Raw genomic sequence first — 14,959 nt, forward strand, 5'->3', positions numbered from 1 at the left:
GGTGTAAAACAGAAGTTCCACGCGGTCTTCCATCCCCAATCTGCAGGCTTGGTTGAGCGACACAATGCCACATTGAAGCTTAAGATAGCAAAAATAGTCGCCACCACAGGGCTAAGATGGCCAGACGCTCTCCCGCTAGCATTGCTATCAATGCGTTCCACCCCCACCAAACACCACTTAACCCCCTACGAGGTCGTCTTCGGGCGGCCCATGAACCTTTGGACTGCACCAAAACCATCGTCCATCCACGACGTCCCGGACGTCCTCATGTCTGACTATTTGTATAACCTAACTAAGACATTGTCTGTTATCCATCAGCAGGTGCTGCACGCCATTCCCGATGTTTCCAGGGGCCCGGGACACGACATCCAACCCGGCGACTTCGTCTTAGTGCGTAACTTCCAACGCACCAAGAGTCTGGAGCCCCGGTGGACGGGTCCCCTGCAAGTCCTGATCACCACCCGAACAGCTCTTCGAGTGGAGGGGAAACGCAATTGGCTGCATGCACACCACTGCAAGAAGGTATCACCGACCCTGACAACCACGGACAGCATCACCGCCCAAGAAGAACTCCTGGACAAAGATCGACCATCCCTGAGCCGCTGCCCAGATACAGAGACACTCGAGTTAGTAAGATATCCTGATCCCACTGTGCCATCCAAAGAAGGGTATAACTTGCGACGAAAGGAGAGAACTTCGGCTAAGCAGACCACAAGCTAAGTGAAAATCTCAAAGCGGTAGCCTAGTCACCCCAAAGGCCACCAGGAGAGAAACCAAACAAAGTCTGTGGTTCTGCCCGCTACCGAGTCTCTTGAAGGTGATGGAAGCGCCCAACATGAAGATGATGGAAGCAACCGGACGTCCGAAGATCCACCACAGAAACCCAAAGACTGACCGAATGCACAGCTTAAAGACTATTGCACTTTTCATTACCCTTCTCTTCTGCCTTCTCCTCATGGTCGCCTTCTGGATCATGGAGGAGAGCACACCCGCTCATAAGACATTACTGGCCACCGTTCAACCTACCACCACGAAAGAACATCATCTGATCTCGCTTTCACCCCAACTCCGAGAAAGGCGTAAGGAGTTCTGGAATAACTCCTTTGTACAGTTGCTCCACCAACACAATCTTGCTACCAACGCCACTAATTGCTGGATCTGTGGACTGCTACCACATGCCACTGGACACTCTATCCCTTTTATCCCTTCACCTTTTTCTGTCCATGGCTCCTGCCTCGCCTGGCTAATCCTCCTGCAAGAAAGCTACAAGGACAATGCCACTTCCGGCAGAACCATGTCACACTTCTACCATGGGTTCTGGCTGAACAAAACTGGAAGAACTTCTGCCCTCTTCTGCCCTCTGAGATCGAACACTTCCTTTCACATGGACATCCCTGCCAAAGAACGAGTTGAAATGCAAGTGTTCAACAATCCAGCCAGACCCACCTTCTCTTACCTCCGGAAACGAACGGCCGCCACCCTAACAGTGGCCCTGTCCGTCATCAACATCACTGGGTCTGTATGCCTCGAAGGCCTGGGGGCACAGCTGGTGGGCCACAGCTCCTGCCTCATCACCCGAACATTGGACTCAGTTGACCCACCCTCCTTTGTTGCCTCCCCGAATATGTACTTCATCTGCGGTACTAAGGCCTACACCTGGCTTCCGAAAGGTTGGGGAGGCACCTGCTACATCGCCTTTGTCCTTCCTCCGACGTATGTGGCTCCAGCAAACCAACACCGACAGAAACGGGCCAAAGACATTGTTCAGGCCGACTCCACCGGAGCACAGTTCATGGACGCAGTCAAAGGCCTTGTTCCTCTCTGGGGTCCAATGGCAAACAGCCGTGCCATCCGCCACTTAACCCAGGCAGTCGAAACGGCAATGAACATTACAGCTGGCGCCCTCGCCAACAACACCGCTGAGCTTCAGGCCGTCCGCCTGGTGGCTCTCCAGAACCGCCTTGTTCTAGACGTGGTTCTAGCAGATCGTGGAGGAGCATGCCGCATCATTGGGTCCAGCTGTTGTACCTACGTACCGGATAACTCACCCTCAGTCTACAAAGCAATTGAACACCTCCACAGACTGTCCGCAGAGGTCCATCAAGAACAAGAAGAATGGTCGCTGGGGAGTTGGTTTTGGGACACTATTAAAGGTTGGGGATGGAGGCTGTTTTCATTTATCCTGATACCAATTGTGATACTATGTGGATGTTGCTTGGGGATTCAGTGTCTGCCACCTTTATGTTCGCTTTTTATGAACTGCATCTGCCCTAAGACTTTGGACTTTGAAACCGAGCGGATGAAAGCTCTGAACGAGGTGGAGGTACGGGGTATTATGGGGATAGATCCAAACTAGGCAAGCTGGCGAGATATGTTAAAAGGGAGGACTGTGGAAATTTAGCGTGCAAACTGAACATCATCTGCGCCATCTTGCCTCTCCCCAGCGTCACGCACAGCGAATGCACGGCCGCCATTTTAGACACCCCACTCTCTCCCCACTCATTGTCAATCGTCAGCGCGGTCCCCTTGGCGCTGCGAGCATCCCCCGCGCGCTGACCACCCCCGCTCTCTCATACAGACCATAAACCCTCTCCTTCTGCGCGACCCTGCTACGGAACCACTTCCAACCGACAACCCATACATGGTCATGCCTCTCCTTTGATAACCCCCTTCCTCTGCGCCCCATTGTCTGAACTGGTCCCAGGCCATCACCTAGCCCTGCGGATGCAGTTTACTGCCCCTACTGTAAGGGAAACACCCCACATCAAAGGGATTACAGTAGATCAAAGCCCCTACCCCCTGAGACCCGGCCAGTTGCACACACCCCGGGAATTAGCGGAATTCCCTGCTGCGCGATAGCCATCTCCCACTGCGGGTAGGGTGGGAACTTCTACTGTATCTATGTGTGGGATCGGATCTGAACCAGGGCTCCAGGGGATATTCCCCCGTACTTCAAAAGAATCTCAAGAATGTACTATGTGTAATAAAGCAATAAACCAGTGTATAAGAGACCAGGTCTCAGAGATGCGGTTAGAGCACCTCGTGACGATACCTTGCTGTCTGATCTGATGTGTTCTGCTCCGACGGAATAAAACCTTGTTTCCTGCCTTCCAGTCTCCGGCGCCTGCCTCTTTTATTGGTAAATTATCGAGTGGTATGAGAGGCGATTATCGCCGGGCAAATACTTGGAAGGTTATCGACTGAAACTGCCGCTACCATTTAACAGCTGGGGGATGATTATTTACGACTGGTGCAGTTGCTATACCAACGGCCCATAGTACGAGTTCGCACGGGCAAGCTCCTGTCAGATGCAATTAGGGTAAGACGAGGGACCAGACAGGGATGCCCTCTGTCCACGTTGCTTTTTTCCCTGGCGATGGAACCGTTAGCGGCTCTCCTCCGAGAAGGGGGCATGGAATGGGGCATCCCCTTGAGTGACGGACTACACACAGTGTCCCTATATGCGGACGGCCTGTTATTGTATATACGAGATTTACATGCTGTGCCGCCGGAGATATCAGCGCTGTTCGGTAGATTTGAGGCGGTCTCAGGGTAACCTGGGCCAAATCATGCGCATACTCTTTCTGTGAGGATGTAGCCGCAGCCGAAATAATCATTAATGGAACTACACTCCATTGGTATCCGACCACGTTCAGATACCTAGGAATACACATATACAGGTACCAGACAGATATTCTGGAAGGAAATCTGGCCCGAGCCGTCTCCTCCGTCAGAGCACAGATGACATTCTGGAAGTTCTTGCCACTCAATGTGATGGGCCGTGTCACCCTAACCAAAATGATAGTACTACCCAGGTTACTATATTATTTTGCGAATCTACCGGTGTATGTTCCAGTGAAGCTATTCAGGGAATTAGAAGGGATGCTCCGCGGCTTCATCTGGAACGCGGGCCGATCTAGAATAGCACTGCAGAAAATATATGCACCCCCGGAAAGTGGCGGTTTAGCAGTCCCACACCTGGAACTATATTTTTAGCGGCGCAATTACAGTGGGTCGCGAAGTGGCTCAGTGGCAAGAACCTGAAGGACACGGCAACCGGGGACACGGTCTGGACGCGGGCCCAGATCTGTGGGCTGTTTCACTCGCTAGGAAGAATCCCTCGCCCAACACAAATGCATGTCGAGCTGGCTCACAGATGTTTCAGGAGAAGCCTTCACCTCACAAAAGACACGATCTCATACGCCCCTGTCCTACCACTTCTTGGGACACCCATGGGCAGTAACCCTATAACAGACACAACGCTGGCGCCCTGGGTTGCGGTGGGTGTGGAGACAGTTGGAGACCTGTACGCGGATGGTGACCTGCTGTCTTTCGCCACACTGGCGGCGGACAGTGGATTGCCAGCGGGCCAGTTCCTCTTGCACGCAGCCATTATGCAAACATTCACACAACAGTGGGGTGACATGGCCGGCGAGCCGCCGACACACCAGTTAATACAGTACCTACACGTAATGGGAGAGGGCTCGCATGTGATACATTGGCTGGTACAGGCTTTACTTATTCATTTATTGAAGCCACTGCAAAGACTCAGCACACACTGGACAGAAGACAGGGGCCGTCCCTGGTCGGATAAAGAGTGGGAACGTGTCATAGCTAGTGCCAAGCATATACCGCGGAACTCTCGATTTAAACCAATACAAACTTACATTATACATAGGGCGTACCTTTCACCAGACAAAATTAATAAATATTTCAATGTCTATACATCCGAATGCCCGAGGTGTCATCTCCTGGGTGCTGATCTATTACATATGTTGTGGTCATGCCCCCTGCTTCTACCCTACTGGCGCGCGATATTGGTAACGCTAACCAACTGTACGAGCACTGAGATACCCTCCACGTGGGAGGTTTGCATTTTGGGGCTTTGCAGGAGAACTAAGGCCAATAAGGCGGTCACCAGGTTTCAGGACCTGGGCCTCATAACGGCGAAGCGCCTCATAACTAAAAGGTGGAAACACAAGGATCCACCAGAAGTATCACACTGGGTGAAATCTCTTGAAGTCTGGGCACGGGCGGAGGGTACCATCCTCCTCGGGGAAGAAACGGCAGGGTTACGAAAATATCCTATTGCACAGTCTTGGGAGGAAATGCTAAGAAAGCTCACACACCCTCAGGCAACGCCGCAGTCGCCTCCAGCGCACCAGACAAGACCTGACGCTTAAAGAACCTCCAGGTCGCCGACACCACGCTGACTTTACATGCCCCCCCAATAGTATTCACCAGGCTAGGCAGGAACCTCACATTCACCCCCCCTCCCTTCCCCCCCCAAGGAAAAAAAAAAACCGGAAAATAAGAAAGAGGAAATGAAAAAAGTCATGTGAAAGCAGCTCCTGAAGCGCATCACTTCCACGCACATGCTCTCAAATGGGACGTTAGCATAGCAGTCCACACATCATACTTGCACGACGGTCCGGCCTCGACTCCACCTGAAAGGTACTCCAAATACAGGGATCATACGCCCTCGGTTAACTGATTTCTCCACTTTTTTCCTTTTTTTTTATTTTATTTTTTTATTAGTAATTGTTGTTGGATGAGGTTGAATTGTTGTTGCATAGAAGGGGGAAAACAAAAACAAAAAAATATATCTGCATAGACTTGGCGCTGGAACGCCCATTGATCTATTTACCCATAACACGTTATATATTGTAATTTCAGAGTTGGATTTTATGGTGCTTCTCATCTTGTTGTTATGACTAAGGCTGGTATTATTTTGTTTCTCATGAAAGGTAATTCACTTAGGATGTGAATCCTTTTGTGGATGCAGCAAGTGTATCCAAAATGAGGTGGCATGAAAATGGCATAGCCAAGTTTAAAATGACTGGAGCCTCGGGAGTAAGCATTTGGCGATTACAGGCAAAGAATGAGTAATTTATTTTATACCGCCTAATAGGAACTTTTCTCAGTTCTTATGTAGCGGCACGAGAGGAGATCTAGAGGTGAGTGGCTTGACTTTAAAAAGTAAGCACTGATTATAGAGTGAAGTTGGGGAATTTTAGCAATGCAGAAATATTCTCTCTTTGAATTTCGTACAGCTGTGTTACCTTTATGTGGCTTACAGATCTTGACATTAGTAATATACAGGACAATGGAAAATCAGAAATTAATTTTTTTTAAACGTTTTATGACAGTCTGGTTGTATTAACCCAATTGTGAAGGTGCGGCTGGCTGATCTGGCAAACCACTTACACAAACAGTAAACCTGTTATTAGCAATAAGCTGTATTTTCGGAATGCAGTGCTCATCTTAAAAACTAGGTTTTCTTTTTTTTAGCAACCTAGGAAAAAAATGTTTTTTTATCATTCTAGGAAACTGCAATCTTTTCAAGTGTTCCATCTTCCTCTTAAGAACAAGATATTACCAGCAGAGGTAGACAGGACATTAATGGCTTAGCTTGTAAATGTGCTGATATCGTATGTCATTTGAAGACTTGTTGTTGATTAATGGCATGTAGTTCTGAACTTGTAACATAGGGTCATCTGTGTTCCAATCGAGTTATAAGTAAGGGTGGGCGTAATTTGCGAAATTGACTTTCGCAAATTATCGCGAAATTGCGCAAAATTTCCGCAGGTATGCGAAACTTTCGCGACGATTGCTTCTCCCGCCCGTGTGTTTTTGCATGCTCGCGGGAAAATATATCTCCATCTTGCGATGCTCATTTCCTGTTCGCGATCGCAATGACGTGTTCGCAATCGCAAACTCTCACAGGATAGCGCGACCGGCTATCAACAATCCAACATCTTGTGGCGCGCGCGAACGGATAGGAAAACTCGTCGGCGAACGCAGGGACCCGGTAAGTTAGGATCGCGTGCGTGAGAATGCATTTTTAAAGCGCGAACAAGAAAAAACTTCCGTTTCGCGGCAGGTTGCGAAAGTTTTGACATTTTCGCGCTATCCGCGGAGCGCGAAAATGTCAAAATATCACAAATTCCGCAAGCGGAACGAAATTTACCGCCCAGGCCTAGTGATAAGCTCTCCAACTCACTCTTCTACCAGCATCTTCTGTGATTGCTCATTACTTGGAATACATCCACAATGGCAACGGTCACGTACAGTCAAAGGCATGGAAATGTCTATTTCACCAACTGGAAATGTAAAACATATGCAGCGTGGTTTGGTGTGGAATCTCTCTTCCCTGTATAAGATGATCCTTTAGTTCCTAAAGCTACTGTTTCTGAATTTGTCACAATTATGAGGAAGTGTTCGCTTGACAAAAATTTTCCAATGCCACTATAAGGAAATTATTAGTTGACATATGGATGTGTGATATGCAGGCAGAGTTTCAATTTCCATAGCATTTAAAATGCACAAGAGGTCTTAGCAATGGTAGAGTGCAGAGGGAAGCAGAAATACGCTGATGAGTACTAACACATTGGAGATACAGCGGAAAGGGAATTCAAACTCTGTGTCTTCTGAAAAGAAACCTTCTGCCTGCCCTGTCCACCTCCTCGTAGATGTCTTAATAAAGGAAAGAACGGATACAATGGACTGGAACATATCCTGATGCGCATAGGAGGATTGGGATTTCTACAGTGGAAATTCCAGCTGACTAAATATAAGTAATTTCTACAGTTCTGGAACACATTTTTTCTTGACAGTGGTCTGTCTAGATGTCTAAGTACTGCTTAAAATGTAAACCAATAAACACCATCGGAAGCAGTTCATACTACAGAATACAAGTGGAATCAACTGGAGTGCTCTATAGCTGCCTATGTTCTAGCAACTTGATCCTTTAGAAAACATTTGTAACTGGGCAACTGGAATTTACACCAGGGTTAACAGTTTCATCTAATCAATAGAATTAGGAATAAAGTCTTTCCTTTTATTACCCAACAAATTCCATTTCTCATCTTCCTTCCCCACAATGGTTTCGCTACAGCATCTCCAACATTGATTTTTTAAGGAGATGGTAAAAATTGCCTCATGCTTCCAATATTTACTACTCAAAGCATGTACTCAACCAGTTTATGAAATCTGCACAGACTGGTATGATCTTGATCGAGGGGCTGGACTGCAGCCATGGTGGTTGGCAGCCAGCAGCCAGTGGCGATGTTAATTAGCATTTTAAAACAAATGTGGAAGCCTTGAACAAGTCCTGCTGCTGCCTGCATGCCAGAGGAGAGACGCTCCTAGTCAGACACAGGCATCAGACAGGGCAGTCAGGCAGGTTTCTTGTGACACATGCGCTATTGCGCATGTGTCACATAAAAAGATCTGCAAACCGTGCTGCCATGTAGTCTCTGTTTGGGGACCCTTAAAACCGCCCACAAGTGACACCAGGCCTTGGCAGCGCTAGCAGGGACAATGGGTGGGCTGAAGTGTCCTCCTGATGAGGGCCCTGGCACGTAACATTTTTTTTGTACAAATTAAGCACTGGTATATGCCCCGATGCTGCTAATTGCTAAAGCTGCAGCATGACGACCCCGCCCTTTCCCAAGTCGTAACTGGTTGGGTTCATCAAGCATAACTGACCTCACCCATCTCTGTGACGAGATTGCATTTGCATCCAGGTATGAGGCTCCCCAGTAGAGCCAAAGCAGTCTAGCCTGGTACCCTAGCCCCTGGTACCCTAGCCCCCTTCAGAGTTCAGACTTGCTTGGCAACCCATAAATACTATGAAATACTTTGAGTTTTCCTTTATGAATGCTTATGCTTATCAATGTCGTGCTCGCTCATTTGACTGGCTCGCTAGCATTCATTGATTCATTCTTCTTAAGCCCTACCACTTTCAAATTCTACCAGCTGCCACTGGTGGTTGAAGGTTTTCTGGATATGTATCACTAGGCATAACATCCCTCGGAAGCAAGAGAAATATGGAGAAGTGCCTTACAAGACAGGTATTTTGTAAGGCCCACAACTGTATAAACATGCGCCGATAATATAATAAATAACAAGCAGTATACATTGGGATTCACTTTCCCACTACTAGCAACCTCAGAGCAGAGAGGAACAGAATAAGCATTTATAGAGACATTGTAATTCGCAATTCGTAAGTCTATATACTAGGAGTATCCAATCCAGAGTGGACGTATCAGATTAAAGAGATTCAATCATTTCATAGATTAAATATTCAATGTTAACACACAATCTCATTTACAAGAAACGTTAAGTAAAAAGAACAAGATTCACACCTGCCTGGCTTTAAACTCTAAAACATCCAGAACTGTGAACGTCTTTTTGGATGAATTTGAATTCCCAACCATACTGAACCTAATCCAAACAGGATGTCCATAAAAGCACAGATAGCTGGTTTTAGAAAGAAGCATATTCGGAGAGCTGCCACTTTATCGTTACTTCTCACAAATAGAGGTAATCTGTGCTTTCTAAACAGACAATAACATTGAGAATTTCATACGCCCATATAGAAGAAAGAAAATATCTTACCAAAATAGTGGTTAAAAAAACGATTTACAAAAGTTCGGTTCAGTTTCAGGGTGTCGGCTAATCCCAGGTAATATTCTTTTCTTGGAATCCACAGTGCTGGTTCAAAGTCTTTGCAGTCAAGGCACGGGTAATACAGACGCAGGAAGCTCCCCTGTAAGATTTAAAGAATAAAACGAAATTAAGAAAACTGAGCATTCAATCTGAATATGGCATTGAGGAGGACGAATTATCATGCCAATATACTGCAAAATCCAATGCCAACATATGGTAGAAACCATAAAGACAGCATGCTCAGAGTTCAGGAGTATGAACTTACTCCTGTGACGTTAAACAGTTTTCATTAAAGATGGAACCACAAAATAGGTTTCTTTGATGATTCACATGGAATTTTCTCAAACAGGTTTCTTTTGGGAACATTTAGTTTTCTCTTGGCTTGAACTGTAGACAAAAACATCCGCCCATTAACTGGCAATGGCGCAATGTATAAAAGCTATCCACAATGATGACTCGCCTGGGTCAAGAAATCCAGGAAATGGAAACCGTGCAGTGCTTGTAAAATAGACATGTTTCTTAACTTGTGTTTGCCATACAAGGCACCATCTCGGGCACAAATGCGTAAACACACTAGGCGATGTTAGTGTTGGCCAGAAAAGGAATGAAAGAAGCATTTTAATGATTACAGTGACATTTTCCAATCTTGAAAAGCACATTGAGCCCAATTCACAAATGGGAATATTTTGCACCTGCAGATTTACGTCTACTGGCGCCAATACCCCCCCCCCCCCCCCCCCCCGCCATATTGAGACGATTCAAAGGGGAGTTGTTTCAGTTTTATGCTGGAGTAAATGTCTGGCCATCTCCAGAATGCAGAGGGCACGAAGAGTAGCTCATTAATGCATCAAATCCAATAGGCCGCACCCTGCTCGTCACACCAGCAAGTTGCCCCAAGGAACTGTGGTCAATGTATTGGCGACGGCGAGTACGCCTATGCCACAGTGTATGTAGAAAAGTATGTGTCGCATTAGCCATCCCTGGACACGTGTTTCGAGGTAGTTGCCTCTCGTCAGCAGGGAGCAGGTCAGTGTATAGGGGTGCCGCGTGGACTGCCAAAATGTAATTAAAAACAGGTAGAGTACCTCTCATGGCGCGCAGGTGCAGGTCTAAGGCTCGTCAGCCCGATAGCTCAAGGGAGCCGTAATAAATCAAATCCAATAGGCCGCACCCTGCTCGTCACACCAGCAAGTTGCCCACAATGTATATATGTTTGTGGGGGCGCGTTTTCAGGCTTCCATGGCAAAAATGCCCACTTTCTCAGCCCTTAATTGGGATTAACGGAGATCTCCGCACTTGTAAACAGATAACAACTTTTCAAGTGTTCCTTTCAGGCAGGAGCCAAAAGCGGATTTTTAACTTTGTGAACAGGGTCCATTGTGTTTTATTCAATTAGTTTAAAAAAATAAGAAATGATAACACCAATAGTTCTAGTCAGATGAGGAATTATGAGGAAAAGGAGGACCAAACAGCAAGCCAGGCAGCATTGTCTAAATTATGCCACAGGCAAACTAAATTATACTAAACTGTGAGATGCATTCTGGATCAATATTAGCTACCCATTTTAAAATATACTGACACTAAAGGGATCCCAGCTCTATTCAAAATATAAAGGTTTCTTAAAGAAATGTCCACATATTCACCAAATCCTATAGAAAATGTTAGACAAATAATGAATTTCTTTTGGATTGAAGCACAGAAATTCGATTGTACATCACTGTCCCTTCTAACTCCAGAGAACAGCAATACAAATTATACAATGCTGCACACAGCAGAAGACAGGAGTGTGCACACTTCTTGTAATGAAAGGCTTGACTCTTCGAAACTGCCTATCCCGGCTTTGTTTTAGACCTGCTCTACAGTTCCAGGTTTATTCTGTGCCAACACCAGAAGCCTCTCGAGGCACCTAATTCTGTTAAAGAACAGCCCTGCAACACAGTAGGCAAGATATGTATGAAGTGCCTCACCCAGAGGCACCCTAAGATTCTAGACCTTAAAAAGAGAAGTAAAATGTTTGGAATTTTCTGTATTGCGAGTGCCTTTTTAAATTTCTCCTGGGTTGGCAATAGTGTCTGTTGTGTAACATGACTTTGTACGAATATTAAAGCAGAACAGTTTTATCACAAAGATGGATTCATTATTTCCACCGTCTGAAGCGCACTCTGCAAATGCTGCTTCCGTAGACGTCACGTGGGTACATACTGTCTCAGCAAAGATTTCACCCCTTATTATCAAGCCAGTTGTTCAGTTAAGCAATCAGTGACTAAAAGGTGACTAATTAACCTCAATTAAGAATCTTCCACTGTGGTGCACCACGTGACTTTTTTTGTATCTTTTGATTAATTTGGCTAGAAACATATTTTAGGTTGAAATCTACAAATTATGTAGCAGACTCTCGATCCTCGAAGCTGGCAACTCAACCAGAACCTCAGTAGAGGCTAAAATTGATGCAGTGGCAGTGGAAGCTGCGAGGAGCAGAAGAAACTTGGAGACAGAGTGACTGTCACGGAATCCACCCAGCAACAACTGCAGTGGCAGATGGAAGACCACCAGAGCGCAAGGCGCAACCTCACAAGTCAAATACAGGTACTGGAGGAATAGGCTGAAGATGCAGAGAGTCAGGCATGCCACAACAACATCTCACTAGTGGGTCTCCCCGAGGAAACAGAACAATAAGACAAGGTGGCCTTCATGGAGGAGTGACTGACTAGGGTGGTGGCGTCACAGGGTCCGTATGCTTTCTTCACTCTGGAGCGGGCATTTAAAGTGCCAGCGAGACCCCTCTGCCTGTAGCACCGCCCAGGCCAGTGGTCACCAAAATATTACACTTCAAAGACCACATCATCATCCTATAGGTGGCCAGGTCAGGTGGACATTATGTGGTCGGCAATGTCAAGGTACTCATCATCCAGATTATACCTTGGTGCTCCAGAAGCCCCAAGCATCATTCCTCAGTGTGAAACGCAAACTGTGCAACATGGGAGTAAAATATTAATTGCTTTCCCCCAATCAAACTTTGAACCACCCAAGACGGCAAGTTGCACTTCTTCACAGAAACAACGGAGGCCTGAGAGGAGCAGAACAGCTCTGTATTCCTGCTCAGTACACAATTAAACTGGTCACAGCAATCTCTGCAGCCCAGACGCCAGTGGAGAGGGAGATGGGGCAGAGCGGAAGATCGCCCAGACCTCACGCCAGGCAAACCTCAGACTGATGCCGACAGGAAATCAGCGCTGTGGGGGCACTGGTACTGTACATGCCTCTAACGCTAGTAGTGAAGACATCCCACACCCGTTCAGAGGATGAGACAACAGCGCTCACCAAGGTCACAGAACAATCAGCAGACGATTTCGTATAGTTCGAGACAATATGAGTAGACACTGGCACACTACCACGGCAGGAACCGGACAGACAACCCCAGCATTTTGTAGGGATTATGTATCAATGCAGTGTGTTGGCCAAGTGGAGACCTCACTGCATTGACATCATCTACTGGGGGCCTTCAGCACCCAGGTCACCCTCGAGACATTTAGTTGCATTTGTATTGTTATACAACAACTTAAGGCTCTTCTTTTCTACCTTGTGGCCTATATCTAATCCTTTCTACCTTTTTCACCATCCACTCCTTTCCTCTCTGCTCCTACTCCACCTCACCCTCACCCTCTTCTGCTCTCCACCTACAAGTTGCCCCCCCTCCCTGCCTACCTCTTATCACTTCTGCATTATTGTCAGCAGACCTCTCTCAGCCACTGCTGCATACGCCTCTTTTTTGTGGGAGGGAAGTGGTTTCTGCTTCTATTGTTTCATAGTTCTCGGTTGATTGAGCGGGGTGTGGTTCTGATCCTAGTCCTGGGGGGATATGGAGTTGGGAATGTTTCTTTGTGCTTTTGGTTTTTCCACTGATGATACTGAGGTCAGTGGTGACTCAACACACAAACTCAGGTGACTGGGAACTGCTACGTCACAGAGAGGGGTGGGTAGGAGACCCGTGGACAGGCTACCACTTTATGACATGCAATGTGAGAGGAATGGGTCACCTGAGCAAGCGCCATCGAATATATGCATACCTTACTAGGCACAACGCCCACATAGCAGTTCTTCAAGAGACACACACCTAACCATGCAAGAGGGCCAACGCTTGCTATCACGGTGGAGGGGCTAACTCTATTGCACCACTTATTCAGCCTAAATCGAAGAAGTCCTTATCTGGGTTCGACCGGGCGTTCCCAGTCAGCTGGAGACTCACAAAGAGGACCCAGAGAGACAGCACGTGTACCTTACCAGGCGCTTAGATGGATCCCCAAACACATACTCTGTCTCTACTCTCCCAGCGCCGGTCAGATATTACACCTCAATACACTGGACGGCCACATGTAAAACTCCTTAATGGAACCAACCCTGGTTTGAGGGGACTTCAATTGTGTGATAGACCCTACCTTCGACAGGCCCCACCAGGTGCAAGGTATATCAGCAAGGCTGGCTGCGTGTGGGTGGAATCTTCATGATACATGGCCCCAATCGCACCCAGCAGACAGAGAATATTCACATTTTTCCTACACACACGCCCTCCAAACAAGAATAGACATGTTTTTCAAATCTCAACAGCTGGTAGCCACAGTACACAACACAGACTACTTGCTGAAAACCCTCTCGGACCACAATTCACTAATGGCGACATGGAGTTGTGGCCCCACACGCATGTACATCCTCACCTAGCAATTGCACTGCGCCAAGCTAGAGGATGCTGCATATCCTGGCACCATCACCAAAGAAATCCAACATTACTTTTACACAAACAAGGTTACGTCGGAGTCTTTAATGGAATGGGACTCCTTCAGAATCCATATCCGTGGCATACGTATAAAGACCTCCACTTGGGTGCATGCCACACTACGCGATCAAATAACAGATGGAAAAGGAGCTAAGGCCAGTAGAATTACACATGGTGGCCGACAGTAAGGCCCATCAGCTACTGGTGCAAAACAGTTCTCAACATGATTACGAGGAATATGCAGCAAGCAAGCATGCAGTGGGCGATAGGGCAAGAAACCTACTCACAGGGTTGTTCAGAGTGCTAAACCCCCATCCACCTTTGGATAAGTCCCCTTGATGGCGATATCCACAGAAGCTATACTGAAAGTGGATGGTCCCATAGGGGAAAGTGAGATAGTGCTTGTGATCAAACAACTAGCCACGGGAAAAACACCAGGAAGTGACTGGCTTTCCGCTGGAATATTATAAATCTTTCCAAGTGATCGAGTGAAAAGGCTGGCACTGATGTACAAATCAGCATGGCAAGCTGGAGCACTGCACCTGTCCGCTAGAGAGGCCCTCATCATCCTGCGCCCCAAAAGCAGGGGCGACCAGCTGGACAGGGGCTTGTATCGCCTGCAGTCACTCCTTAACCCTGATTGCAAGATCCCAGGCAAATTCATTGCATATCATATCGTACCACAGTTGCTCACCTTGGTGCACCCGGATCAAAACGAGTATGTACCGGGTAGAA

The 14,959-nt window shown here is 47.1% G+C and overlaps 1 protein-coding gene across 3 annotated transcripts in view; it reads right to left on the minus strand.

The window, feature by feature from the left end:
- The window catches only part of PLA2G7 (phospholipase A2 group VII), a 357,931-nt gene that overhangs the window by 226,232 nt on the left and 116,740 nt on the right, over positions 1–14,959 (minus strand). For all 3 annotated transcript variants that reach the window (XM_085610561.1, XM_085610558.1, XM_085610560.1), the window contains exon 3: positions 9,403–9,553. In XM_085610561.1, the coding sequence (XP_085466687.1) occupies positions 9,403–9,553 (151 nt within the window). The remainder of the gene's footprint in view (positions 1–9,402; positions 9,554–14,959) is intronic.

The sequence above is a fragment of the Triturus cristatus genome, chromosome 6, assembly GCF_964204655.1.
Source record: "Triturus cristatus chromosome 6, aTriCri1.1, whole genome shotgun sequence".
NCBI lineage: Eukaryota > Metazoa > Chordata > Amphibia > Caudata > Salamandridae > Triturus > Triturus cristatus.